Source organism: Coregonus clupeaformis, chromosome 10 (genome assembly GCF_020615455.1).
Source record: "Coregonus clupeaformis isolate EN_2021a chromosome 10, ASM2061545v1, whole genome shotgun sequence".
Taxonomy (NCBI): Eukaryota; Metazoa; Chordata; class Actinopteri; order Salmoniformes; family Salmonidae; genus Coregonus; species Coregonus clupeaformis.
This window is the reverse complement of record NC_059201.1, coordinates 36092367-36118633: the sequence shown is the minus strand read 5'-3', so window position 1 is coordinate 36118633 and position 26267 is coordinate 36092367. Positions and strand designations below refer to the sequence as shown.

The following is a 26267-nucleotide window of genomic DNA, read 5'->3' as shown; positions in this document are numbered from 1 at the left end:
GACATGCACTGTCAACTGTGGGACCTTTATATAGACAGGTGTGTGCCTTTCCAAATCATGTCCAATCGATTGAATTTACCACAGGTGGACTCCAATCAAGTTGTAGAAACATCTCAAGGATGATCAATGGAAACAGGATGCACCTGAGCTCAATTTCTAGTCTCATAGCAAAGGGTCTGAATACTTATGTAAGTAAGGTATTTCTGTTTTTATTTTTAATACATTTGCAAAATTGTCTACAAACCTGTTTCCGATTTGTCATTATGGGGTATGTATGTAGATTGAGTTTTATTTGATCCATTTTAGAATAAGGCTGTAAGATCCATTTTAGAATAAGGCTGTATCGTAACAAAATGTGGAAATAGTCAAGGGGCCTGAATACTTTCCGAATGCACTGTATATGTGTTGGTCAGTACCAGTCAAAAGTTTGAAAGTTTTAGAACACCTACTCATTCAAGGATTTTTCTTTATTTTTACTATTTTCTACATTGTAGAATAATAGTGAAGACATCAAAACTATGGAATAACACCTATGGAATCATGTAGTAACCAAAACAAGTGTTACACATATTAAAACATATATGTTACATTTTATATTGTTCAAAGTAGCCACCCTTTGAGTTGACAGCTTTACACACTCTTGGCATTCTCTCAACCAGCTTCATGAGGTAGTCACCTGGAATGCATTTAAATTAACAGGTGTGCCTTCTTAAAAGGTAATTTGTGTAATTTATTTCCTTAATGTGTTTGAACCAATCAGTTGTGTTGTGACAAGGTAGGGGTGTATACAGAAGACAGCCCTATTTGGTAAAAGACCAAGTCCATATTATGGCAAGAACAGCTCAAATAAGCAAAGAGAAATGACAGTCCATCATTACTTTAAGACATGAAGGTCAGTCAATCTGGAAAATGTCAAGAACTTTGAAAGTTTCTTCAAGTGCAGTCACAAAAACCATCAAGCCTTATGATGAAACTGGCTCTCATGAGGACCGCCACAGGAAAGGAAGACCCAGAGTTACCTCTGATGCAGAGGATAAGTTCATTAGAGTTACCAGCCTCAGATTGAGTTCAAGTAACAGACACATCTCAACAACAACTGTTCAGAGGGGACTGTGTGAATCAGGCCTTCATGGTCGAATTGCTCCTAAGAAACCACTACTAAAGGACACCAATAAGAAGAAGAGACTTGCTTGGGCCAAGAAACACGAGCAATGGACATTAGACTGGTGGAAATCTGTCTTTTGGTCTGATGAGTCCAAATTTGAGATTTTTGGTTCCAACAGCCGTGTCTTTGTAATATAATAAAATATAATATAACATATAATATGCCATTTAGCAGACGCTTTTATCCAAAGCGACTTAGTCATGTGTGCATACATTTTTACGTATAGGTGTGATGGTGCTTTGCTGGTGACACTGTCTGTGATTTATTTAGAATTCAAGGCACACTTAACCAGCATGGCTACCACAGCATTCTGCAGCGATACGCCATCCCATCTGGTTTGCGCTTAGTGGGACTATCATTTTTGTTTTTCAACAGGACAATGACCCAACACACCTCCAGGCTGTGTAAGGGCTATTTGACCAAGAAGGAGAGTGATGGAGTGCTGCATCAGATGACCTGGCCTCCACAATCCCAATTGAGATGGTTTGGGATGAGTTGGACCGCAGAGTGAAGGAAAAGCAGCCAACAAGTGCTCAGCATATGTGGGAACTCCTTCAAGACTGTTGGAAAAGCATTCCAGGTGAAGCTGGTTGAGAGAATGCCAACAGTGTACAAAGCTGTCAAGGCAAAGGGTGGCTACTATGAAGAATCTCAAATATAAAATATATTTGGATTTAACACTTTTTTGGTTACTACATGATTCCATATGTGTTATTTCATAGTTTTGATGTCTTCACTATTATTCTACAATGTAGAAAATAGTAAAAAATAAAGAAAAACCCTTGAATGAGTAGGTGTGTCCAAACTTTTGACTTGTGGTGTGTGTGTGTGTGTGTGTGTGTGTGTGTGTGTGTGTGTGTGTGATATATATGTATGTGTATATATACACTGCTCAAAAAAATAAAGGGAACACTTAAACAACACAATGTAACTCCAAGTCAATCACACTTCTGTGAAATCAAACTGTTCACTTAGGAAGCAACACTGATTGACTACATTTCACATGCTGTTGTGCAAATGGAGTAGACAACAGGTGGAAATTATAGGCAATTAGCAAGACACCCCCAGTAAAGGACTGGTTTTGCAGGTGGTGACCACAGACCACTTCTCAGTTCCTATGCTTCCTGGCTGATGTTTTGGTCACTTTTGAATGCTGGCGGTGCTTTCACTCTAGTGGTAGCATGAGACGGAGTCTACAACCCACACAAGTGGCTCAGGTAGTGCAGCTCATCCAGGATGGCACATCAATGCGAGCTGTGGCAAGAAGGTTTGCTGTGTCTGTCAGCGTAGTGTCCAGAGCATGGAGGCGCTACCAGGAGACAGGCCAGTACATCAGGAGACGTGGAGGAGGCCGTAGAAGGGCAACAACCCAGCAGCAGGACTGCTACCTCCGCCTTTGTGCAAGGAGGAGCAGGAGGAGCACTGCCAGAGCCCTGCAAAATGACCTCCAGCAGGCCACAAATGTGCATGTGTCTACTCAAACGGTCAGAAACAGACTCCATGAGGGTGGTATGAGGGCCCGACGTCCACAGGTGGGGGTTGTGCTTACAGCCCAACACCGTGCAGGACGTTTGGCATTTGCCAGAGAACACCAACATTGGCAAATTCGCCACTGGCGCCCTGTGCTCTTCACAGATGAAAGCAGGTTCACACTGAGCACACGTGACAGAGTCTGGAGACGCCGTGGAGAACGTTCTGCTGCCTGCAACATCCTCCAGCATGACTGGTTTGGCGGTGGGTCAGTCATGGTGTGGGGTGGCATTTCTTTGGGGGGCCGCACAGCCATCCATGTGCTCGCCAGAGGTAGCCTGACTGCCATTAGGTACCGAGATGAGATCCTCAGACCCCTTGTGAGACCATATGCTGGTGCGGTTGGCCCTGGGTTCCTCCTAATGCAAGACAATGCTAGACCTCATGTGGCTGGAGTGTGTCAGCAGTTCCTGCAAGAGGAAGGCATTGATGCTATGGACTGGCCCGCCCGTTCCCCAGACCTGAATCCAATTGAGCACATCTGGGACATCATGTCTCGCTCCATCCACCAACGCCACGTTGCACCACAGACTGTCCAGGAGTTGGCGGATGCTTTAGTCCAGGTCTGGGAGGAGATCCCTCAGGAGACCATCCGCCACCTCATCAGGAGCATGACCAGGCGTTGTAGGGAGGTCATACAGGCACGTGGAGGCCACACACACTACTGAGCCTCATTTTGACTTGTTTTAAGGACATTACATCAAAGTTGGATCAGCCTGTAGTGTGGTTTTCCACTTTAATTTTGAGGGTGACTCCAAATCCAGACCTCCATGGGTTGATGAATTTGATTTCCATTGATAATTTTTGTGTGATTTTGTTGTCAGCACATTCAACTATGTAAAGAAAAAAGTATTTAATAAGATTATTTCATTCATTCAGATCTAGGATGTGTTAATTTAGTGTTCCCTTTATTTTTTTGAGCAGTATGTATGTATATATATACACACAAACACTGAGTGTACAAAACATTAGGAACAAATTTAATAATATTCAGTTGCACCCCCTTTGCCCTCAGAACAGCCTCAATTCGTCTGGGGCATGGACTCCACAATTTTCGAAAGCACACTCAAACCGGTGCGTCTGGGACCTACTACCATACTCCATTCAAATGCACTTAAATCTTTTGTGTTGCCCATTCACCTTCTGAAATGAACACATACACAATCCATGTCTCAAGGCTTATAAATCCTTCTTTAACCTGTCTCCTCCCCTTCATCTACACTGATTGAAGTGGATTTAACAGGTGACCTCAATAAGGATATTAGCTTTCACCTGGTCATTTTGTAATGGAAAGAGCAGGTGTCCCAAATATTTCACATACTTAGTGTATGTTTATTGACATACTAATAGACATGCATGTTTAGTAATGTTTTTGGATAAGAGGTTTTTTTTAGGGGACCTCTCTCAATCTTCTCTCTTCCCCCACTCTCTCTCTTCCCCTCTCTCTCTCTTCCCCTCTCTCGCTCTTCCCCCCTCTCTCTCTGTGTCTCTTCCCCCACCCTCTCCAGAACCAAACGGAGGATGGGATGCGTAAGGAGCTGGTGGGTCTGCAGGAAGACAAACACAACTATGAGACTACGGCCAAAGAGTCCCTGAGGAGGGTCCTGCAGGAGAAGATAGAGTTGGTCACGAAGCTGTCAGAGGTCGAGGTGAGACTGATCTTCCTGTTCAGTAGGGTTAGCGTTAAGGCTAGGTAGAGGTGGTCAGGAAGCTGTCAGAGGTCGAGGTGAGACTGACCTTCCTGTTCAGTAGGGTTAGCGTTAAGGCTAGGTAGAGGTGGTCAGGAAGCTGTCAGAGGTCGAGGTGAGACTGACCTTCCTGTTCAGTATGGTTAGCGTTAAGGCTAGGTAGAGGTGGTCAGGAAGCTGTCAGAGGTCGAGGTGAGACTGACCTTCCTGTTCAGTAGGGTTAGCGTTAAGGCTAGGTAGAGGTGGTCAGGAAGCTGTCAGAGGTCGAGGTGAGACTGACCTTCCTGTTCAGTAGGGTTAGCGTTAAGGCTAGGTAGAGGTGGTCAGGAAGCTGTCAGAGGTCGAGGTGAGACTGACCTTCCTGTTCAGTAGGGTTAGCGTTAAGGCTAGGTAGAGGTGGTCAGGAAGCTGTCAGAGGTCGAGGTGAGACTGACCTTCCTGTTCAATCCACCTAATTTTCTAAAGCTTTTAAAACATGGAAGCCAAATGCGGAAACTATGGATACAACTTCCTCCATGCTTGTGCATTGTTTTAATTCAAATGCGCGCCACTAGAAATCTCTGCATGTTTCTGTTACCTGATACGTCATGACAAAATACACCATATTACTATCCTGCTATTTGTGCCTCGACCTTGTAGGCTAAACTGCTGAGGAAAAAAGCCATAACTGAAACGAATGGTTGCCCAATCAGGCAACCTAGATGCACTCATTTCTAAATGAATATGCGTTCAAAACACCAGGCTTTTGAGTGGTTATTCAAATAACATGGGCTATTCACTGCAGAAAATGATTATAACATTCTTTATTACATTGTGTTGTTGTAGCCTGGGTAGGATATATTTGTTGGCCCTAAAATATGGTAGTTTTTGGAGCTGGATCCCGGGGCACATAGTGTAGCTACCTAGGAATTCATTACATAGTGTAGCTACCTGGGATTTCATTACATAGTGTAGCTACCTAGGAATTCATTACATAGTGTAGCTACCTGGGAATTCATTACATAGTGTAGCTACCTAGGATTTCATTACATAGTGTAGCTACCTAGGAATTCATTACATAGTGTAGCTACCTAGGAATTCATTACATAGTGTAGCTACCTGGGAATTCATTACATAGTGTAGCTACCTAGGAATTCATTACATAGTGTAGCTACCTAGGAATTCATTACATAGTGTAGCTACCTGGGATTTCATTACATAGTGTAGCTACCTAGGAATTCATTACATAGTGTAGCTACCTGGGATTTCATTACATAGTGTAGCTACCTAGGAATTCATTACATAGTGTAGCTACCTAGGAATTCATTACATAGTGTAGCTACCTGGGAATTCATTACATAGTGTAGCTACCTAGGAATTCATTACATAGTGTAGCTACCTAGGATTTCATTACATAGTGTAGCTACCTAGGAATTCATTACATAGTGTAGCTACCTGGGATTTCATTACATAGTGTAGCTACCTAGGAATTCATTACATAGTGTAGCTACCTAGGAATTCATTACATAGTGTAGCTACCTGGGATTTCATTACATAGTGTAGCTACCTGGGATTTCATTACATAGTGTAGCTACCTGGGATTTCATTACATAGTGTAGCTACCTGGGAATTCATTACATAGTGTAGCTACCTAGGAATTCATTACATAGTGTAGCTACCTGGGAATTCATTACATAGTGTAGCTACCTAGGAATTCATTACATAGTGTAGCTACCTGGGAATTCATTACATAGTGTAGCTACCTGGGAATTCATTACATATTTTAGCTACCTAGGAATTCATTACATAGTGTAGCTACCTAGGAATTCATTACATAGTGTAGCTACCTAGGATTTCATTACATAGTGTAGCTACCTAGGAATTCATTACATAGTGTAGCTACCTAGGAATTCATTACATAGTGTAGCTACCTGGGATTTCATTACATAGTGTAGCTACCTAGGAATTCATTACATAGTGTAGCTACCTAGGAATTCATTACATAGTGTAGCTACCTGGGAATTCATTACATAGTGTAGCTACCTAGGAATTCATTACATAGTGTAGCTACCTGGGAATTCATTACATAGTGTAGCTACCTAGGAATTCATTACATAGTGTAGCTACCTGGGAATTCATTACATAGTGTAGCTACCTGGGAATTCATTACATAGTGTAGCTACCTAGGAATTCATTACATAGTGTAGCTACCTAGGAATTCATTACATAGTGTAGCTACCTAGGATTTCATTACATAGTGTAGCTACCTAGGATTTCATTACATAGTGTAGCTACCTAGGAATTCATTACATAGTGTAGCTACCTAGGATTTCATTACATAGTGTAGCTACCTAGGAATTCATTACATAGTGTAGCTACCTAGGAATTCATTACATAGTGTAGCTACCTAGGATTTCATTACATAGTGTAGCTACCTAGGAATTCATTACATAGTGTAGCTACCTGGGAATTCATTACATAGTGTAGCTACCTGGGAATTCATTACATAGTGTAGCTACCTAGGAATTCATTACATAGTGTAGCTACCTGGGAATTCATTACATAGTGTAGCTACCTAGGAATTCATTACATAGTGTAGCTACCTGGGAATTCATTACATAGTGTAGCTACCTAGGAATTCATTACATAGTGTAGCTACCTGGGATTTCATTACATAGTGTAGCTACCTAGGAATTCATTACATAGTGTAGCTACCTAGGAATTCATTACATAGTGTAGCTACCTGGGATTTCATTACATAGTGTAGCTACCTGGGATTTCATTACATAGTGTAGCTACCTAGGAATTCATTACATAGTGTAGCTACCTGGGATTTCATTACATAGTGTAGCTACCTAGGAATTCATTACATAGTGTAGCTACCTGGGATTTCATTACATAGTGTAGCTACCTGGGAATTCATTACATAGTGTAGCTACCTAGGAATTCATTACATAGTGTAGCTACCTGGGAATTCATTACATAGTGTAGCTACCTAGGAATTCATTACATAGTGTAGCTACCTGGGAATTCATTACATAGTGTAGCTACCTGGGAATTCATTACATATTTTAGCTACCTAGGAATTCATTACATAGTGTAGCTACCTAGGAATTCATTACATAGTGTAGCTACCTAGGATTTCATTACATAGTGTAGCTACCTAGGAATTCATTACATAGTGTAGCTACCTAGGAATTCATTACATAGTGTAGCTACCTGGGATTTCATTACATAGTGTAGCTACCTAGGAATTCATTACATAGTGTAGCTACCTAGGAATTCATTACATAGTGTAGCTACCTGGGAATTCATTACATAGTGTAGCTACCTAGGAATTAATTACATAGTGTAGCTACCTGGGAATTCATTACATAGTGTAGCTACCTAGGAATTCATTACATAGTGTAGCTACCTGGGAATTCATTACATAGTGTAGCTACCTGGGAATTCATTACATAGTGTAGCTACCTAGGAATTCATTACATAGTGTAGCTACCTAGGAATTCATTACATAGTGTAGCTACCTAGGATTTCATTACATAGTGTAGCTACCTAGGATTTCATTACATAGTGTAGCTACCTAGGAATTCATTACATAGTGTAGCTACCTAGGATTTCATTACATAGTGTAGCTACCTAGGAATTCATTACATAGTGTAGCTACCTAGGAATTCATTACATAGTGTAGCTACCTAGGATTTCATTACATAGTGTAGCTACCTAGGAATTCATTACATAGTGTAGCTACCTGGGAATTCATTACATAGTGTAGCTACCTGGGAATTCATTACATAGTGTAGCTACCTAGGAATTCATTACATAGTGTAGCTACCTGGGAATTCATTACATAGTGTAGCTACCTAGGAATTCATTACATAGTGTAGCTACCTGGGAATTCATTACATAGTGTAGCTACCTAGGAATTCATTACATAGTGTAGCTACCTAGGAATTCATTACATAGTGTAGCTACCTAGGAATTCATTATCTGATCAACTTTTTTTTCTTTCGCTGTGTAAATTGACTGGATATATTCTCTGCAGTATTAAGCCTAACATTGAGTTTATGAATTCTGGGATAATATGCATAGCCTATGCTTCTAACCTAGGATGTAGGCTACGTCTGTCTTCATTGTTCTGTTGTTCAAGTACCATGTTCGTTAGCCTGCTAACAGCCTATTGGAGGAGAGAATAGGCTACAGCATTAACAGGCGGGGAGTTGGAAAGGAGAAGCCCATATTTTCCTATAGTTAACACCTGCCTGCATCCTGACAACATACACCAGATGAGTGTCCTGCTAATGTACCTTTCTGGACCTTCTTAACTGTAGAGAACAGACCCACACTGATCCAAATGGTTGCATGACCAGGCCTAGTGAGAACAGACCCACACTGATCCAAATGGTTGCATGACCAGGCCTAGTGAGAACAGACCCAGACTGACCAGGCCTAGTGAGAACAGACCCAGACTGACCAGGCCTAGTGAGAACAGACCCAGACTGACCAGGCCTAGTGAGAACAGACCCAGACTGACCAGGCCTAGTGAGAACAGACCCAGACTGACCAGGCCTAGTGAGAACAGACCCAGACTGACCAGGCCTAGTGAGAACAGACCCAGACTGACCAGGCCTAGTGAGAACAGACCCAGACTGACCAGGCCTAGTGAGAACAGACCCAGACTGACCAGGCCTAGTGAGAACAGACCCAGACTGACCAGGCCTAGTGAGAACAGACCCAGACTGACCAGGCCTAGTGAGAACAGACCCAGACTGACCAGGCCTAGTGAGAACAGACCCAGACTGACCAGGCCTAGTGAGAACAGACCCAGACTGACCAGGCCTAGTGAGAACAGACCCAGACTGACCAGGCCTAGTGAGAACAGACCCAGACTGACCAGGCCTAGTGAGAGACAGACCCACACTGACCAGGCCTAGTGAGAACAGACCCAGACTGACCAGGCCTAGTGAGAACAGACCCAGACTGACCAGGCCTAGTGAGAACAGACCCAGACTGACCAGGCCTAGTGAGAACAGACCCAGACTGACCAGGCCTAGTGAGAACAGACCCAGACTGACCAGGCCTAGTGAGAACAGACCCAGACTGACCCAGGCCTAGTGAGAAGCAGACCCAGACTGACCAGGCCTAGTGAGAACAGACCCAGACTGACCAGGCCTAGTGAGAACAGACCCAGACTGACCAGGCCTAGTGAGAACAGACCCAGACTGACCAGGCCTAGTGAGAACAGACCCAGACTGACCAGGCCTAGTGAGAACAGACCCAGACTGACCAGGCCTAGTGAGAACAGACCCACACTGACCAGGCCTAGTGAGAACAGACCCAGACTGACCAGGCCTAGTGAGAACAGACCCAGACTGACCAGGCCTAGTGAGAACAGACCCAGACTGACCAGGCCTAGTGAGAACAGACCCAGACTGACCAGGCCTAGTGAGAACAGACCCAGACTGACCAGGCCTAGTGAGAACAGACCCAGACTGACCAGGCCTAGTGAGAACAGACCCAGACTGACCAGGCCTAGTGAGAACAGACCCAGACTGACCAGGCCTAGTGAGAACAGACCCAGACTGACCAGGCCTAGTGAGAACAGACCCAGACTGACCAGGCCTAGTGAGAACAGACCCAGACTGACCAGGCCTAGTGAGAACAGACCCAGACTGACCAGGCCTAGTGAGAACAGACCCAGACTGACCAGGCCTAGTGAGAACAGACCCACACTGACCAGGCCAAGTGAGAACAGACCCAGACTGACCAGGCCTAGTGAGAACAGACCCAGACTGACCAGGCCTAGTGAGAACAGACCCAGACTGACCAGGCCTAGTGAGAACAGACCCAGACTGACCAGGCCTAGTGAGAACAGACCCAGACTGATCCAAATGGTTGCATGACCAGGCCTAGTGAGAACAGACCCAGACTGACCAGGCCTAGTGAGAACAGACCCAGACTGACCAGGCCTAGTGAGAACAGACCCAGACTGACCAGGCCTAGTGAGAACAGACCCAGACTGACCAGGCCTAGTGAGAACAGACCCAGACTGACCAGGCCTAGTGAGAACAGACCCAGACTGACCAGGCCTAGTGAGAACAGACCCAGACCGACCAGGCCTAGTGAGAACAGACCCAGACTGACCAGGCCTAGTGAGAACAGACCCAGACCGCGACCAGGCCTAGTGAGAACAGACCCAGACTGACCAGGCCTAGTGAGAACAGACCCAGACTGACCAGGCCTAGTGAGAACAGACCCAGACTGACCAGGCCTAGTGAGAACAGACCCAGACTGACCAGGCCTAGTGAGAACAGACCCAGACTGACCAGGCCTAGTGAGAACAGACCCAGACTGACCAGGCCTAGTGAGAACAGACCCAGACTGACCAGGCCTAGTGAGAACAGACCCAGACTGACCAGGCCTAGTGAGAACAGACCCAGACTGACCAGGCCTAGTGAGAACAGACCCAGACTGACCAGGCCTAGTGAGAACAGACCCAGACTGACCAGGCCTAGTGAGAACAGACCCAGACTGACCAGGCCTAGTGAGAACAGACCCAGACTGACCAGGCCTAGTGAGAACAGACCCAGACTGACCAGGCCTAGTGAGAACAGACCCAGACTGACCAGGCCTAGTGAGAACAGACCCAGACTGACCAGGCCTAGTGAGAACAGACCCAGACTGACCAGGCCTAGTGAGAACAGACCCAGACTGACCAGGCCTAGTGAGAACAGACCCAGACTGACCAGGCCTAGTGAGAACAGACCCAGACTGACCAGGCCTAGTGAGAACAGACTCACAGCTGACCAGGCCTAGTGAGAACAGACCCAGACTGACCAGGCCTAGTGAGAACAGACCCAGACTGACCAGGCCTAGTGAGAACAGACCCAGACTGACCAGGCCTAGTGAGAACAGACCCAGACTGACCAGGCCTAGTGAGAACAGACCCAGACCGACCAGGCCTAGTGAGAACAGACCCAGACTGACCAGGCCTAGTGAGAACAGACCCAGACTGACCAGGCCTAGTGAGAACAGCCCAGACTGACCAGGCCTAGTGAGAACAGACCCAGACTGACCAGGCCTAGTGAGAACAGACCCAGACTGACCAGGCCTAGTGAGAACAGACCCAGACTGACCAGGCTAGTGAGAACAGACCCACACTGACCAGGCCTAGTGAGAACAGACCCAGACTGACCAGGCCTAGTGAGAACAGACCCAGACGACCAGGCCTAGTGAGAACAGACCCAGACTGACCAGGCCTAGTGAGAACAGACCCAGACTGACCAGGCCTAGTGAGAACAGACCCAGACTGACCAGGCCTAGTGAGAACAGACCCAGACTGACCAGGCCTAGTGAGAACAGACCCAGACTGACCAGGCCTAGTGAGAACAGACCCCAGACTGACCAGGCCTAGTGAGAACAGACCCAGACTGACCAGGCCTAGTGAGAACAGACCCAGACTGACCCAGGCCTAGTGAGAACAGACCCAGACTGACCAGGCCTAGTGAGAACAGACCCAGACTGACCAGGCCTAGTGAGAACAGACCCAGACTGACCAGGCCTAGTGAGAACAGACCCAGACTGACCAGGCCTAGTGAGAACAGACCCACACTGATCCAAATGGTTGCATGACCAGGCCTGAGCGGTTATTCAAATGATCCTGCATCAGTTTACAGCCCATGGATAGTAATTGTGTATTCACTTGATAACAATAATACATTCCTCGTTGCACTGTGTTATTGTAGCCTAGGTAGAATAATGTTATTGTCTAAAAACGTAGGCCTGTGCCATCATCAATGTTGAGCTTTGGGTGGGGTAGAGATAGAGGGGGGACCACAGAGCGCAGCCTGGAGGAACGCACTACAGAGCTGCCATTTCATCATCTCTTTACTTATTTTTCTTGCACTTTGATAGGGAAATATTTAGCCTTAATATTTAGCTAATGAATGGCCTAATATCTAGCTAATATTTAGCTAATGAATGGCCTAATATCTAGCTAATATTTAGCTAATGAATGGCCTAATATCTAGCTAATATTTAGCTAATGAATGGCCTAATATCTAGCTAATATTTAGCTAATGAATGGCCTAATATCTAGCTAATATTTAGCTAATGAATGGCCTAATATCTAGCCAATATTTAGCTAATGAATGGCCTAATATCTAGCTAATATTTAGCTAATGAATGGCCTAATATCTAGCTAATATTTAGCTAATGAATGGCCTAATATCTAGCTAATATTTAGCTAATGAATGGCCTAATATCTAGCTAATATTTAGCTAATGAATGGCCTAATATCTAGCTAATATTTAGCTAATGAATGGCCTAATATCTAGCTAATATTTAGCTAATGAATGGCCTAATATCTAGCTAATATTTAGCTAATGAATGGCCTAATATCTAGCTAATATTTAGCTAATGAATGGCCCAATATCTAGCTAATATTTAGCTAATGAATGGCCTAATATCTAGCTAATATTTAGCTAATGAATGGCCTAATATCTAGCTAATATTTAGCTAATGAATGGCCTAATATCTAGCTAATATTTAGCTAATGAATGGCCTAATATCTAGCTAATATTTAGCCTAATGAATGGCCTAATATCTAGCTAATATTTAGCTAATGAATGGCCTAATATCTAGCTAATATTTAGCTAATGAATGGCCTAATATCTAGCTAATATTTAGCTAATGAATGGCCTAATATCTAGCTAATATTTAGCTAATGAATGGCCTAATATCTAGCTAATATTTAGCTAATGAATGGCCTAATATCTAGCTAATATTTAGCTAATGAATGGCCTAATATCTAGCTAATATTTAGCTAATGAATGGCCTAATATCTAGCTAATATTTAGCTAATGAATGGCCTAATATCTAGCTAATATTTAGCTAATGAATGGCCTAATCTAGCTAATATTTAGCTAATGAATGGCCTAATATCTAGCTAATATTTAGCTAATGAATGGCCTAATCTAGCTAATATTTAAATGGCCTAATCTAGCTAATATTTAGCTAATGAATGGCCTAATATCTAGCTAATATTTAGCTAATGAATGGCCTAATATCTAGCTAATATTTAGCTAATGAATGGCCTAATATCTAGCTAATATTTAGCTAATGAATGGCCTAATATCTAGCTAATATTTAGCTAATGAATGGCCTAATATCTAGCTAATATTTAGCTAATGAATGGCCTAATCTAGCTAATATTTAGCTAATGAATGGCCTAATATCTAGCTAATATTTAGCTAATGAATGGCCTAATATCTAGCTAATATTTAGCTAATGAATGGCCTAATATCTAGCTAATATTTCGCTTACACATCTCTAGCCTCTCTCTTCTAGCTGTTCCCGTGCCAACAGGCTACAGGTATCTGTGGGTTAGAGACCTCATGAATGGTCTGAACCAGTATCTGTGGTGGTTAGAGACATCATGAATGGTCTGAACCAGTATCTGTGGGTTAGAGACCTCATGGTCTGAACCAGTATCTGTGGGTTAGAGACCTCATGGTCTGAACCAGTATCTGTGGGTTAGAGACATCATGAATGGTCTGAACCAGTATCTGTGGGTTAGAGACCTCATGAATGGTCTGAACCAGTATCTGTGGGTTAGAGACCTCATGAATGGTCTGAACCAGTATCTGTGGGTTAGAGACCTCATGAATGGTCTGAACCAGTATCTGTGGGTTAGAGACCTCATGGTCTGAACCAGTATCTGTGGGTTAGAGACCTCATGGTCTGAACCAGTATCTGTGGGTTAGAGACCTCATGGTCTGAACCAGTATCTGTGGGTTAGAGACCTCATGGTCTGAACCACTATCTGTGGGTTAGAGACCTCATGGTCTGAACCAGTATCTGTGGGTTAAAGACCTCATGGTCTGAACCAGTATCTGTGGGTTAGAGACCTCATGGTCTGAACCACTATCTGTGGGTTAGAGACCTCATGGTCTGAACCAGTATCTGTGGTGGTTAGAGACCTCATGGTCTGAACCAGTATCTGTGGGTTAGAGACCTCATGGTCTGAACCAGTATCTGTGGGTTAGAGACCTCATGGATGGTCTTGTGTTACCACCTTATCAATAGACAGTGTGCTGTAGGATGCGTTGATCAGTTGATTGACAGGTGTAGGACTGTAGAAGGATAGACTAACTTTCCTCTAGTGTGGATGCTCACCAGCGTTTCCTCTAGTGTGGATGCTCACCAGCGTTTCCTCTAGTGTGGATGCTCACCAGCGTTTCCTCTAGTGTGGATGCTCACCAGCGTTTCCTCTAGTGTGGATGCTCACCAGTTCCCTCTAGTGTGGATGCTCACCAGCGTTTCCCCTCTAGTGTGGATGCTCACCAGCGTTTCCTCTAGTGTGGATGCTCACCAGCGTTTCCTCTAGTGTGGATGCTCACCAGCGTTTCCTCTAGTGGATGCTCACCAGCGTTCCTCTAGTGTGGATGCTCACCAGCGTTTCCTCTAGTGTGGATACTCACCAGCGTTTCCTCTAGTGTGGATGCTCTACCAGCGTTTCCTCTAGTGTGGATGCTCACCAGCGTTTCCCTCTAGTGTGGATGCTCACCAGCGTTTCCCCCTAGTGTGGATGCTCACCAGCGTTTCCTCTAGTGTGGATGCTCACCAGCGTTTCCTCTAGTGTGGATGCTCACCAGCGTTTCCTCTAGTGTGGATGCTCACCAGCGTTTCCTCTAGTGTGGATGCTCACCAGCGTTTCCTCTAGTGTGGATGCTCACCAGCGTTTCCTCTAGTGTGGATGCTCACCAGCGTTCCCCTCTAGTGTGGATGCTCACCAGCGTTTCCTCTAGTGTGGATGCTCACCAGCTTTCCCTCTAGTGTGGATGCTCACCAGCGTTTCCCTCTAGTGTGGATGCTCACCAGCTTTCCTCTAGTGTGGATGCTCACCAGCGTTTCCTCTAGTGTGGATGCTCACCAGCGTTTCCTCTAGTGTGGATGCTCACCAGCGTTTCCTCTAGTGTGGATGCTCACCAGCGTTTCCTCTAGTGTGGATGCTCACCAAGCGTTTCCTCTAGTGTGGATGCTCACCAGCGTTTCCTCTAGTGTGGATGCTCACCAGCGTTTCCTCTAGTGTGGATGCTCACCAGCGTTTCCTCTAGTGTGGATGCTCACCAGCGTTTCCTCTAGTGTGGATGCTCACCAGCGTTTCCTCTAGTGTGGATGCTCACCAGCGTTTCCTCTAGTGTGGATGCTCACCAGCCGTTTCCTCTAGTGTGGATGCTCACCAGCGTTCCTCTAGTGTGGATGCTCACCAGCGTTTCCTCTAGTGTGGATGCTCACCAGCGTTTCCTCTAGTGTGGATGCTCACCAGCGTTTCCTCTAGTGTGGATGCTCACCAGCGTTTCCTCTAGTGTGGATGCTCACCAGCGTTTCCTCTAGTGTGGATGCTCACCAGCGTTTCCTCTAGTGTGGATGCTCCACCAGCGTTTCCTCTAGTGTGGATGCTCACCAGCGTTTCCTCTAGTGTGGATGCTCACCAGCGTTTCCTCTAGTGTGGATGCTCACCAGCGTTTCCCCTCTAGTGTGGATGCTCACCAGCTTTCCTCTAGTGTGGATGCTCACCAGCTTTTCCCTCTAGTGTGGATGCTCACCAGCGTTTCCTCTAGTGTGGATGCTCACCAGCTTTCCCTCTAGTGTGGATGCTCACCAGCGTTTCCTCTCTAGTGTGGATGCTCACCAGCGTTTCCCTCTAGTGTGGATGCTCACCAGCGTTTCCTCTAGTGTGGATGCTCACCAGCGTTTCCTCTAGTGTGATGCTCACCAGCGTTTCCTCTAGTGTGGATGCTCACCAGCTTCCCTCTAGTGTGATGCTCACCAGCGTTTCCTCTAGTGTGGATGCTCACCAGCGTTCCCTCTAGTGTGGATGCTCACCAGCGTTTCCTCTAGTGTGGATGCTCACCAAGCTTTCCTCTAGTGTGGATGCTCACCAGCGTTTCCTCTAGTGTGGATGCTCACCAGCGTTTCCTCTAGTGTGGATGCTCACCAGCGTTTCCCTCTAGTGTGGATGCTCACCAGCTTTCCCCTCTAGTGTGGATGCTCACCAGCGTTTCCTCTAGTGTGGATGCTCACCAGCGTTCCTCTAGTGTGGATGCTCACCAGCGTTTCCTCTAGTGTGGATGCTCACCAGCGTTTCCTCTAGTGTGGATGCTCACCAGCGTTTCCCTCTAGTGTGATGCTCACCAGCATTTCCTCTAGTGTGGATGCTCACCAGCTTTTCCTCTAGTGTGGATGCTCACCAGCGTTTCCTCTAGTGTGGATGCTCACCAGCGTTTCCTCTAGTGTGGATGCTCACCAGCGTTTCCTCTAGTGTGGATGCTCACCAGCGTTTCCTCTAGTGTGGATGCTCACCAGCGTTTCCTCTAGTGTGGATGCTCACCAGCGTTTCCTCTAGTGTGGATGCTCACCAGCGTTTCCTCTAGTGTGGATGCTCACCAGCGTTTCCTCTAGTGTGGATGCTCACCAGCGTTTCCTCTAGTGTGGATGCTCACCAGCGTTTCCTCTAGTGTGGATGCTCACCAGCGTTTCCTCTAGTGTGGATGCTCACCAGCGTTTCCTCTAGTGTGATGCTCACCAGCGTTTCCTCTAGTGTGGATGCTCACCAGCGTTTCCTCTAGTGTGGATGCTCACCAGCGTTTCCTCTAGTGTGGATGCTCACCAGCGTTTCCTCTAGTGTGGATGCTCACCAGCGTTTCCTCTAGTGTGGATGCTCACCAGCGTTTCCTCTAGTGTGATGCTCACCAGCGCTTTCCTCTAGTGTGGATGCTCACCAGCGTTTCCTCTAGTGTGAATGCTCACCAGCGTTTCCTCTAGTGTGGATGCTCACCAGCGTTTCCTCTAGTGTGGATGCTCACCACGCTTTCCTCTAGTGTGGATGCTCACCAGCGTTTCCTCTAGTGTGGATGCTCACCAGCGTTTCCCCTCTAGTGTGGATGCTCACCAGCGTTTCCTCTAGTGTGGATGCTCACCAGCGTTTCCTCTAGTGTGGATGCTCACCAGCGTTTCCTCTAGTGTGGATGCTCACCAGCGTTTCCTCTAGTGTGGATGCTCACCAGCGTTTCCTCTAGTGTGGATGCTCACCAGCGTTTCCTCTAGTGTGGATGCTCACCAGCGTTTCCTCTAGTGTGGATGCTCACCAGCGTTTCCTCTAGTGTGGATGCTCACCAGCGTTTCCTCTAGTGTGGATGCTCACCAAGCGTTTCCCCTCTAGTGTGGATGCTCACCAGCGTTTCCTCTAGTGTGGATGCCACTCTAGCGTGCTTCTCTAGTGTGATGCTCACCAGCTTCCTCTAGTGTGGATGCTCACCAGCGTTTCCTCTAGTGTGGATGCCCACCAAGCGTTTCCTCTAGTGTGGATGCTCACCAGCGTTTCCTCTAGTGTGGATGCTCACCAGCGTTTCCTCTAGTGTGGATGCTCACCAGCGTTTCCTCTAGTGTGGATGCTCACCAGCGTTTCCTCTAGTGTGGATGCTCACCAGCGTTTTGTCGTTATGTAGTCTACAGTTTATCATTATAGTTATTGGCTTGGTGTATGGCCTTAATTCACTCTACCACAACTAACGTTATTATTATCAAAACCAAACTACTAGTAGGTCTAGCTAATGTTAGCTAACTTGAATTAAAACCAAACTACTAGTAGGTCTAGCTAATGTTAGCCAACTTGAATTAAAACCAAACTACTAGTAGGTCTAGCTAATGTTTGCCAACTTGAATTAAAACCAAACTACTAGTAGGTCTAGCTAATGTTAGCCAACTTGAATTAAAACCAAACTACTAGTAGGTCTAGCTAATGTTAGCCAACTTGAATTAAAACCAAACTACTAGTAGGTCTAGCTAATGTTAGCCAACTTGAATTAAAACCAAACTACTAGTAGGTCTAGCTAATGTTAGCCAACTTGAATTAAAACCAAACTACTAGTAGGTCTAGCTAATGTTAGCCAACTTGAATTAAAACCAAACTACTAGTAGGTCTAGCTAATGTTAGCCAACTTGAATTAAAACCAAACTACTAGTAGGTCTAGCTAATGTTAGCCAACTTGAATTAAAACCAAACTACTAGTAGGTCTAGCTAATGTTAGCCAACTTGAATTAAATTTAAATGACACTTAGACTTGTATACTTGACCTTTTATGCTCTAGATATTGACTCTTTCTAATAATTGACTCTGGCACTGCAGTAGGGAGGTAAAGCGTAAGTCGAATCCATCGCTTCCGTTGTTTGGCTGTTGCCCATAGCAATGTTCGGTAATTAGGTGAATAGGGTTAGAGTTGAGGCTAGGTAGAGGTGGTCAGGAAGCGGTCAAGAGTCGAGATGAGACAGACCTCTTCATACCTGGCTGGGGGCCTGTTCATTACTGCACAACGTTGCTAAACAATTTTAAACATTTGTCTACTGGACATGTTTAAATACATGATTAAGCTTGACCTGGCTGACTGCGGGCTGGGTGGAGTTCCATATTAATGATGATGGGTCTCCTGTGTGATTTCTCCTTTTAGCGAAGCCTGAGTAACACGGAGGATGAGTGTTCCCACCTGAAGGACATGAATGAGAGGAACCAGGGAGAGATCAGAGAACTGGCTAATAAATACAACGGGGCCATCAACGAGATCAAAGACCTCACTGACAAGATCAAGGTAGTGGACGTAGAGGCCTATCTCAATTAGCGTTATTCCTCGCCTCCTATCTCCTCGCCTCCTTCAGAGTCCCTCCCCTCTGACCACCTTCTCCAATAAGGTACAGGGTCCCGCCCCTCTGACCACCTTCTCCAATAAGGTACAGGGTCACTCCCCTCTGACCACCTTCTCCAATAAGGTGCAGGGTCCCTCCCCTCTGACCACCTTCTCCAATGGGTTTTGAGAAGGAGGAGAGGAGATAGGATCCAAGAAATCGAGTAACGATTCCTTGAGAAAAGAGCCAGGGGTTGGGGATGGGGAGAAGGGCCAGGGGTTGGGGATGGGGAGAAGGGCCAGGGGTTGGGGATGGGGAGAAGAGCCAGGGGTTGGGGATGGGGAGAAGGGCCAGGGGTTGGGGATGGGGAGAAGGGCCAGGGGTTGGGGGATGGGGAGAAGAGCCAGGGGTTGGGGATGGGGAGAAGAGCCAGGGGGTTGGGGATGGGGAAAAGAGCCAGGGGTTGGGGATGGGGAAAAGGGCCAGGGGTTGGGGATGGGGAAAAGGGCCAGGGGTTGGGGATGGGGAGAAGGGCCAGGGGTTGGGGTTGGGGAAAAGAGCCAGGGGTTGGGGATGGGGAGAAGGGCCAGGGGTTGGGGATGGGGAAAAGAGCCAGGGGTTGGGGATGGGGAAAAGGGCCAGGGGTTGGGGATGGGGAAAAGGGCCAGGGGTTGGGGATGGGGAAAAGAGCCAGGGGTTGGGGATGGGGTTGGGGAGAAGGGCCAGGGGGTTGGGGATGGGGAGAAGAGCCAGGGGCTGGGGATGGGGAGAAGGGCCAGGGGTTGGGGATGGGGAGAAGGGCCAGGGGGTTGGGGATGGGGAGAAGAGCCAGGGGTTGGGGATGGGGAGAAGGGCCAGGGGGTTGGGGATGGGGAGAAGGGCCAGGGGTTGGGGATGGGGAAAAGAGCCAGGGGGTTGGGGATGGGGATGGGGAGAAGGGCCAGGGGTTTGGGGATGGGGAAAAGAGCCAGGGGTTGGGGATGGGGAGAAGGGCCAGGGGTTGGGGATGGGGATGGGGAGAAGGGCCAGGGGTTGGGGATGGGGAGAAGAGCCAGGGGTTGGGGATGGGGAGAAGAGCCAGGGGTTGGGGATGGGGAAAAGGGCCAGGGGTTGGGGATGGGGAGAAGAGCCAGGGGTTGGGGATGGGGAAAAGAGCCAGGGGTTGGGGATGGGGAGAAGGGCCAGGGGTTGGGATGGGGAGAAGAGCCAGGGGTTGGGGATGGGGAGAAGGGCCACGGGTTGGGGTTGGGGAGAAGAGCCAGGGGTTGGGGATGGGGAAAAGAGCCAGGGGTTGGGGGTGGGGAGAAGGGCCAGGGGTTGGGGTTGGGGAGAAGAGCCAGGGGTTGGGGATGGGGAAAAGAGCCAGGGGTTGGGGATGGGGAGAAGGGCCAGGGGTTGGGGATGGGGAGAAGAGCCAGGGGTTGGGGATGGGGAAAAGAGCCAGGGGTTGGGGATGGGGAGAAGAGCCAGGGGTTGGGATGAGAGCCAGGGGTTGGGTAAGGGCCAGGGGTTGGGGATGGGGAGAAGGGCCAGGGGTTGGGGATGGGGAAAAGGGCCAGGGGTTGGGGATGGGGAAAAGGGCCAGGGGTTGGGGATGGGGAAAAGAGCCAGGGGTTGGGGATGGGGAGAAGAGCCAGGGGTTGGGGGTTGGGGATGGGGAGAAGAGCCAGGGGTTGGGGATGGGGAGAAGGGCCAGGGGTTGGGGATGGGGAGAAGAGCCAGGGGTTGGGGATGGGGAAAAGAGCCAGGGGTTGGGGATGGGGAGAAGGGCCAGGGGTTGGGGATGGGGAAAAGAGCCAGGGTGGGGATGGGGAGAAGAGCCAGGGGTTGGGGGATGGGGGAGAAGGGCCAGGGGTTGGGGATGGGGATGGGGAAAAGAGCCAGGGGTTGTGGATGGGGAGAAGGGCCAGGGGTTGGGGATGGGGAAAAGAGCCAGGGGTTGGGGATGGGGAGAAGGGCCAGGGGTTGGGGATGGGGAGAAGGGCCAGGGGTTGGGGATGGGGAAAAGGGCCAGGGGTTGGGGATGGGGAGAAGGGCCAGGGGTTGGGGATGGGGAGAAGGGCCAGGGGTTGGGGATGGGGATGGGGAGAAGAGCCAGGGGTTGGGGATGGGGAGAAGGGCCAGGGGTTGGGGATGGGGAAAAGAGCCAGGGGGTTGGGGATGGGGATGGGGGAGAAGGGCCAGGGGTTGGGGATGGGGAAAAAGGGCCAGGGGTTGGGGATGGGGAGAAGGGCCAGGGGTTGGGGATGGGGAGAAGAGCCAGGGGTTGGGGATGGGGAAAAGAGCCAGGGGTTGGGGATGGGGAGAAGAGCCAGGGGTTGGGGTTGGGGATGGGGAGAAGAGCCAGGGGTTGGGGATGGGGAGAAGGGCCAGGGGTTGGGGATGGGGAGAAGGGCCAGGGGTTGGGGATGGGGAAAAGAGCCAGGGGTTGGGGATGGGGAAAAGAGCCAGGGGTTGGGGATGGGGAGAAGGGCCAGGGGTTGGGGATGGGGAGAAGGGCCAGGGGATGGGGAGAAGGGCCAGGGGATGGGGATGGGGAGAAGGGCCAGGGGTTGGGGATGGGGAAAAGAGCCAGGGGGTTGTGGATGGGGAGAAGGGCCAGGGGTTGGGGATGGGGAAAAGGGCCAGGGGTTGGGGATGGGGAAAAGAGCCAGGGGTTGGGGATGGGGAAAAGAGCCAGGGGTTGGGGATGGGGAGAAGGGCCAGGGGTTGGGGATGGGGAGAAGGGCCAGGGGTTGGGGATGGGGAAAAGGGCCAGGGGTTGGGGATGGGGAAAAGGGCCAGGGGTTGGGGATGGGGAGAAGGGCCAGGGGTTGGGGATGGGGATGGGGAGAAGAGCCAGGGGTTGGGGATGGGGAGAAGGGCCAGGGGTTGGGGATGGGGAAAAGAGCCAGGGGTTGGGGATGGGGATGGGGAGAAGGGCCAGGGGTTGGGGATGGGGAAAAGGGCCAGGGGTTGGGGATGGGGAGAAGGGCCAGGGGTTGGGGATGGGGAGAAGAGCCAGGGGGTTGGGGATGGGGAAAAAGGGCCAGGGGTTGGGGATGGGGAGAAGAGCCAGGGGTTGGGGATGGGGATGGGGAGAAGAGCCAGGGGGTTGGGGATGGGGATGGGGTGAAGAGCCAGGGGTTGGGGATGGGGATGGGGAGAAGAGCCAGGGGTTGGGGATGGGGAAAAGAGCCAGGGGTTGGGGATGGGGAGAAGGGCCAGGGGTTGGGGATGGGGAGAAGGGGCCAGGGGTTGGGGATGGGGAAAAGGGCCAGGGGTTGGGGATGGGGATGGGGATGGGGAGAAGAGCCAGGGGTTGGGGATGGGGATGGGGAGAAGGGCCAGGGGTTGGGGATGGGGAGAAGAGCCAGGGGTTGGGGATGGGGATGGGGATGGGGAGAAGAGCCAGGGGTTGGGGATGGGATGGGGAGAAGAGCCAGGGGTTGGGGATGGGGAGAAGAGCCAGGGGTTGGGGATGGGGAAAAGAGCCAGGGGTTGGGGATGGGGAGAAGGGCCAGGGGTTGGGGATGGGGAGAAGGGCCAGGGGATGGGGATGGGGAAAAGGGGGTTGGGGATGGGGAGAAGGGCCAGGGGTTGGGGATGGGGATGGGGATGGGGGAGAAGGGCCAGGGGGTTGGGGATGGGGAGAAGGGCCAGGGGATGGGGATGGGGAAAAGGGGGTTGGGGATGGGGAAAAGGGCCAGGGGTTGGGGATGGGGAAAAGGGCCAGGGGTTGGGGATGGGGATGGGGAGAAGAGCCAGGGGTTGGGGATGGGGATGGGGAGAAGAGCCAGGGGTTGGGGATGGTGAAAGAGCCAGGGGTTGGGGTTGGGGAAAAGGGCCAGGGGATGGGGATGGGGAAAAGGGCCAGGGGATGGGGTTGGGGAAAAGCCTTGACTTGATGTGGCAGAGATCAGTGAAATTGCCTTGACTTGATGTGACCATCCCAACCAAAAGTCCCCATAGCATACTCCCTGTGTGTGTTCCTGTGTGTAGCTGGCAGAGGGCCGCCAGGAGGAGTTGACTCAGAAGGGTCAGCTGGAGAAGAAGGAGCTGCAGCTTTGTATTGAGGAGAAGGAGGAGAAGGAACAGACTCTACAGGCTCGTATTGAGGCCCTGCAGGCTGATAACGACTTCACTAACGAGCGCCTCACTGCCCTGCAAGGTAATATAACACACACACACACTGGTGCTGCAGACCTTTGCTTCGTGGTCATAAAAGATGCATGGTTTATCGATCCACACTCTCTCGATTTATGCCTCTACTCCTGTAATGTCACTGTGTAGGAAAACCAAACCCAGCAGGGAAACATGGTTCTCAGCAAGCCCTTCAGTTGACCTTGTTTTAGTCACATCCTCTCTCTAATCTGTTGTTACCAGTTGGGTTAGAACAGCTGCAGGAGAAAAGCACCAAGGACAACAGTTTAGGTGAGTGGCGGTCTGGGTCGCCGTCTGGGTCGGCGGTCTGGGTCGGCGGTCTGGGTCGGCGGTCTGGGTCGGCGGTCTGGGTCGGCGGTCCGGGTCGGCGGTCCGGGTCGGCGGTCTGGGTCGGCGGTCCGGGTCGGCGGTCCGGGTCGGCGGTCTGGGTCTATCAGTTACCCTGCATCTCCTCTTTTCCTTCATGTTCTAATCTACTGACTCAGGGCTTCTTATCTTCTGTTGCTTTTGTTCTTCTTTGTTCCGTCAATCTTGCTTCTTCTGCTCTGTCTGAACAGTAGCTAGCTGCTGGTTACTGTAGATCATGGAAGAATCCTGCTGTACCCAGCCTCTGTGTTTCTGCATTGGGAGTTGGGAGATATGATACTGTATGGGATGTGCAGTAACCACACCTAAGGTTGTCAGCTGTTTGATCTACTACACTGAACAAAAATATAAATGCAACATGTAAAGTGTTGGTCCCATGTTTCATGAGCTGAAATAAAAGATCCCAGAAATGTGCCATACGCACACACATCTTATTTCTCTCCAATGTGTTTACATCCCTGTTAGTGGCCATTTCTCCTTTCCCAAGATAATCCATCCACCTGACAGGTGTGGCATATCAAGAAGCTGATTAAACAGCATGATCATTACACAGGTGCACCTTGTGCTGGGGACAATAAAAGGCCACTTTAAAATGTGCAGTTTTGTCACACAACACAATGCCACAGATGTCTCCAGTTTTGAGGGAGCATGCAATTGGCATGCTGACTGGAGGAATATCCACCAGAGCTGTTGCCAGAGAATTTAATGTTCATTTCTCTACTATAAGCCACCTCCAACGTCTTTTTAGAAAATGTGGCAGTACGTCCAATCTGCCTCACAACCGCTGACCACGTGTAACCACGCCAGCCCAGGACCCCTGTTTGGTCAGAGGGGAGGGACTCTGAAGGAGGCGAGGAATGACGCTAATTGAGATAGGCCTCTACGTCCACTACCTTGATCTTGTCAGTGAGGTCTTTGATCTCGTTGATGGCCCCGTTGTATTTATTAGCCAGTTCTCTGTTTGTAATAAATCTCTTTTGTGGGGAAAAATTCATTCTAATTGCCCGGGCCTGGCTCCCAAGGGGTGGGCCTATGCCCTCCCAGGCCTACCAATGGCTGCGCTCCTGCTCAGTCATGTGAAATCCATAGATTAGGGCCTAATGTATTTACACTGCTCAAAAAAATAAAGGGAATACTTAAACAACATATCCTAGATCTGAATGAATGAAATAATCTTATTAAATACTTTTTTCTTTACATAGTTGAATGTGCTGACAACAAAATCACACAAAAATTATCAATGGAAATCAAATTCATCAACCCATGGAGGTCTGGATTTGGAGTCACCCTCAAAATTAAAGTGGAAAACCACACTACAGGCTGATCCAACTTTGATGTAATGTCCTTAAAACAAGTCAAAATGATGCTCAGTAGTGTGTGTGGCCTCCACGTGCCTGTATGACCTCCCTACAACGCCTGGGCATGCTCCTGATGAGGTGGCGGATGGTCTCCTGAGGGATCTCCTCCCAGACCTGGACTAAAGCATCCGCCAACTCCTGGACAGTCTGTGGTGCAACGTGGCGTTGGTGGATGGAGCAAGACATGATGTCCCAGATGTGCTCAATTGGATTCAGGTCTGGGGAACGGGCGGGCCAGTCCATAGCATCAAAGCCTTCCTCTTGCAGGAACTGCTGACACACTCCAGCCACATGAGGTCTAGCATTGTCTTGCATTAGGAGGAACCCAGGGCCAACCGCACCAGCATATGGTCTCACAAGGGGTCTGAGGATCTCATCTCGATACCTAATGGCAGTCAGGCTACCTCTGGCGAGCACATGGAGGGCTGTGCGGCCCCCCAAAAGAAATGCCACCCCACACCATGACTGACCCACCGCCAAACCAGTCATGCTGGAGGATGTTGCAGGCAGCAGAAGCGTTCTCCACGGCGTCTCCAGACTCTGTCATGTCTGTCACGTGTGCTCAGTGTGAACCTGCTTTCATCTGTGAAGAGCACAGGGCGCCAGTGGCGAATTTTGCCAATCTTGGTGTTCTCTGGCAAATGCCAAACGTCCTGCACGGTGTTGGGCTGTAAGCACAACCCCCACCTGTGGACGTCGGGCCCTCATACCACCCCTCATGGAGTCTGTTTCTGACCGTTTGAGCAGACACATGCACATTTGTGGCCTGCTGGAGGTCATTTTGCAGGGCTCTGGCAGTGCTCCTCCTGCTCCTCCTTGCACAAAGGCGGAGGTAGCAGTCCTGCTGCTGGGTTGTTGCCCTCCTACGGCCTCCTCCACGTCTCCTGATGTACTGGCCTGTCTCCTGGTAGCGCCTCCATGCTCTGGACACTACGCTGACAGACACAGCAAACCTTCTTGCCACAGCTCGCATTGATGTGCCATCCTGGATGAGCTGCACTACCTGAGCCACTTGTGTGGGTTGTAGACTCCGTCTCATGCTACCACTAGAGTGAAAGCACCACCTGCAAAACCAGTCCTTTATTGGGGGTGTCTTGCTAATTGCCTATAATTTCCACCTGTTGTCTATTCCATTTTCACAACAGCATGTGAAATTTATTGTCAATCAGTGTTGCTTCCTAAGTGGACAGTTTGATTTCACAGAAGTGTGATTGACTTGGAGTTACATTGTGTTGTTTAAGTGTTCCCTTTATTTTTTTGAGCAGTGTATTTCAATTTACTGATTTCCTTATATGAACTGTAACTCAGTAAAATCTATGAAATTGTTGCATTTATTTTTGTTCAGAATATATTGGT

At 48.8% G+C, this 26267-nt stretch overlaps 1 protein-coding gene across 3 annotated transcripts in view; it reads left to right on the top strand.

Moving 5' to 3' along the window:
* The window catches only part of LOC121575383 (sarcolemmal membrane-associated protein-like), a 209358-nt gene that overhangs the window by 111125 nt on the left and 71966 nt on the right, over positions 1-26267 (top strand). For 2 of the 3 annotated variants that reach the window (XM_041888448.2, XM_041888449.2), the window contains exons 8-11: positions 4204-4344; positions 18873-19010; positions 23026-23194; positions 23410-23457. In XM_041888448.2, coding sequence (XP_041744382.1) covers positions 4204-4344; positions 18873-19010; positions 23026-23194; positions 23410-23457 — 496 coding nt within the window. The remainder of the gene's footprint in view (positions 1-4203; positions 4345-18872; positions 19011-23025; positions 23195-23409; positions 23458-26267) is intronic. The other variant, XM_041888450.2, reaches the window with a different exon arrangement.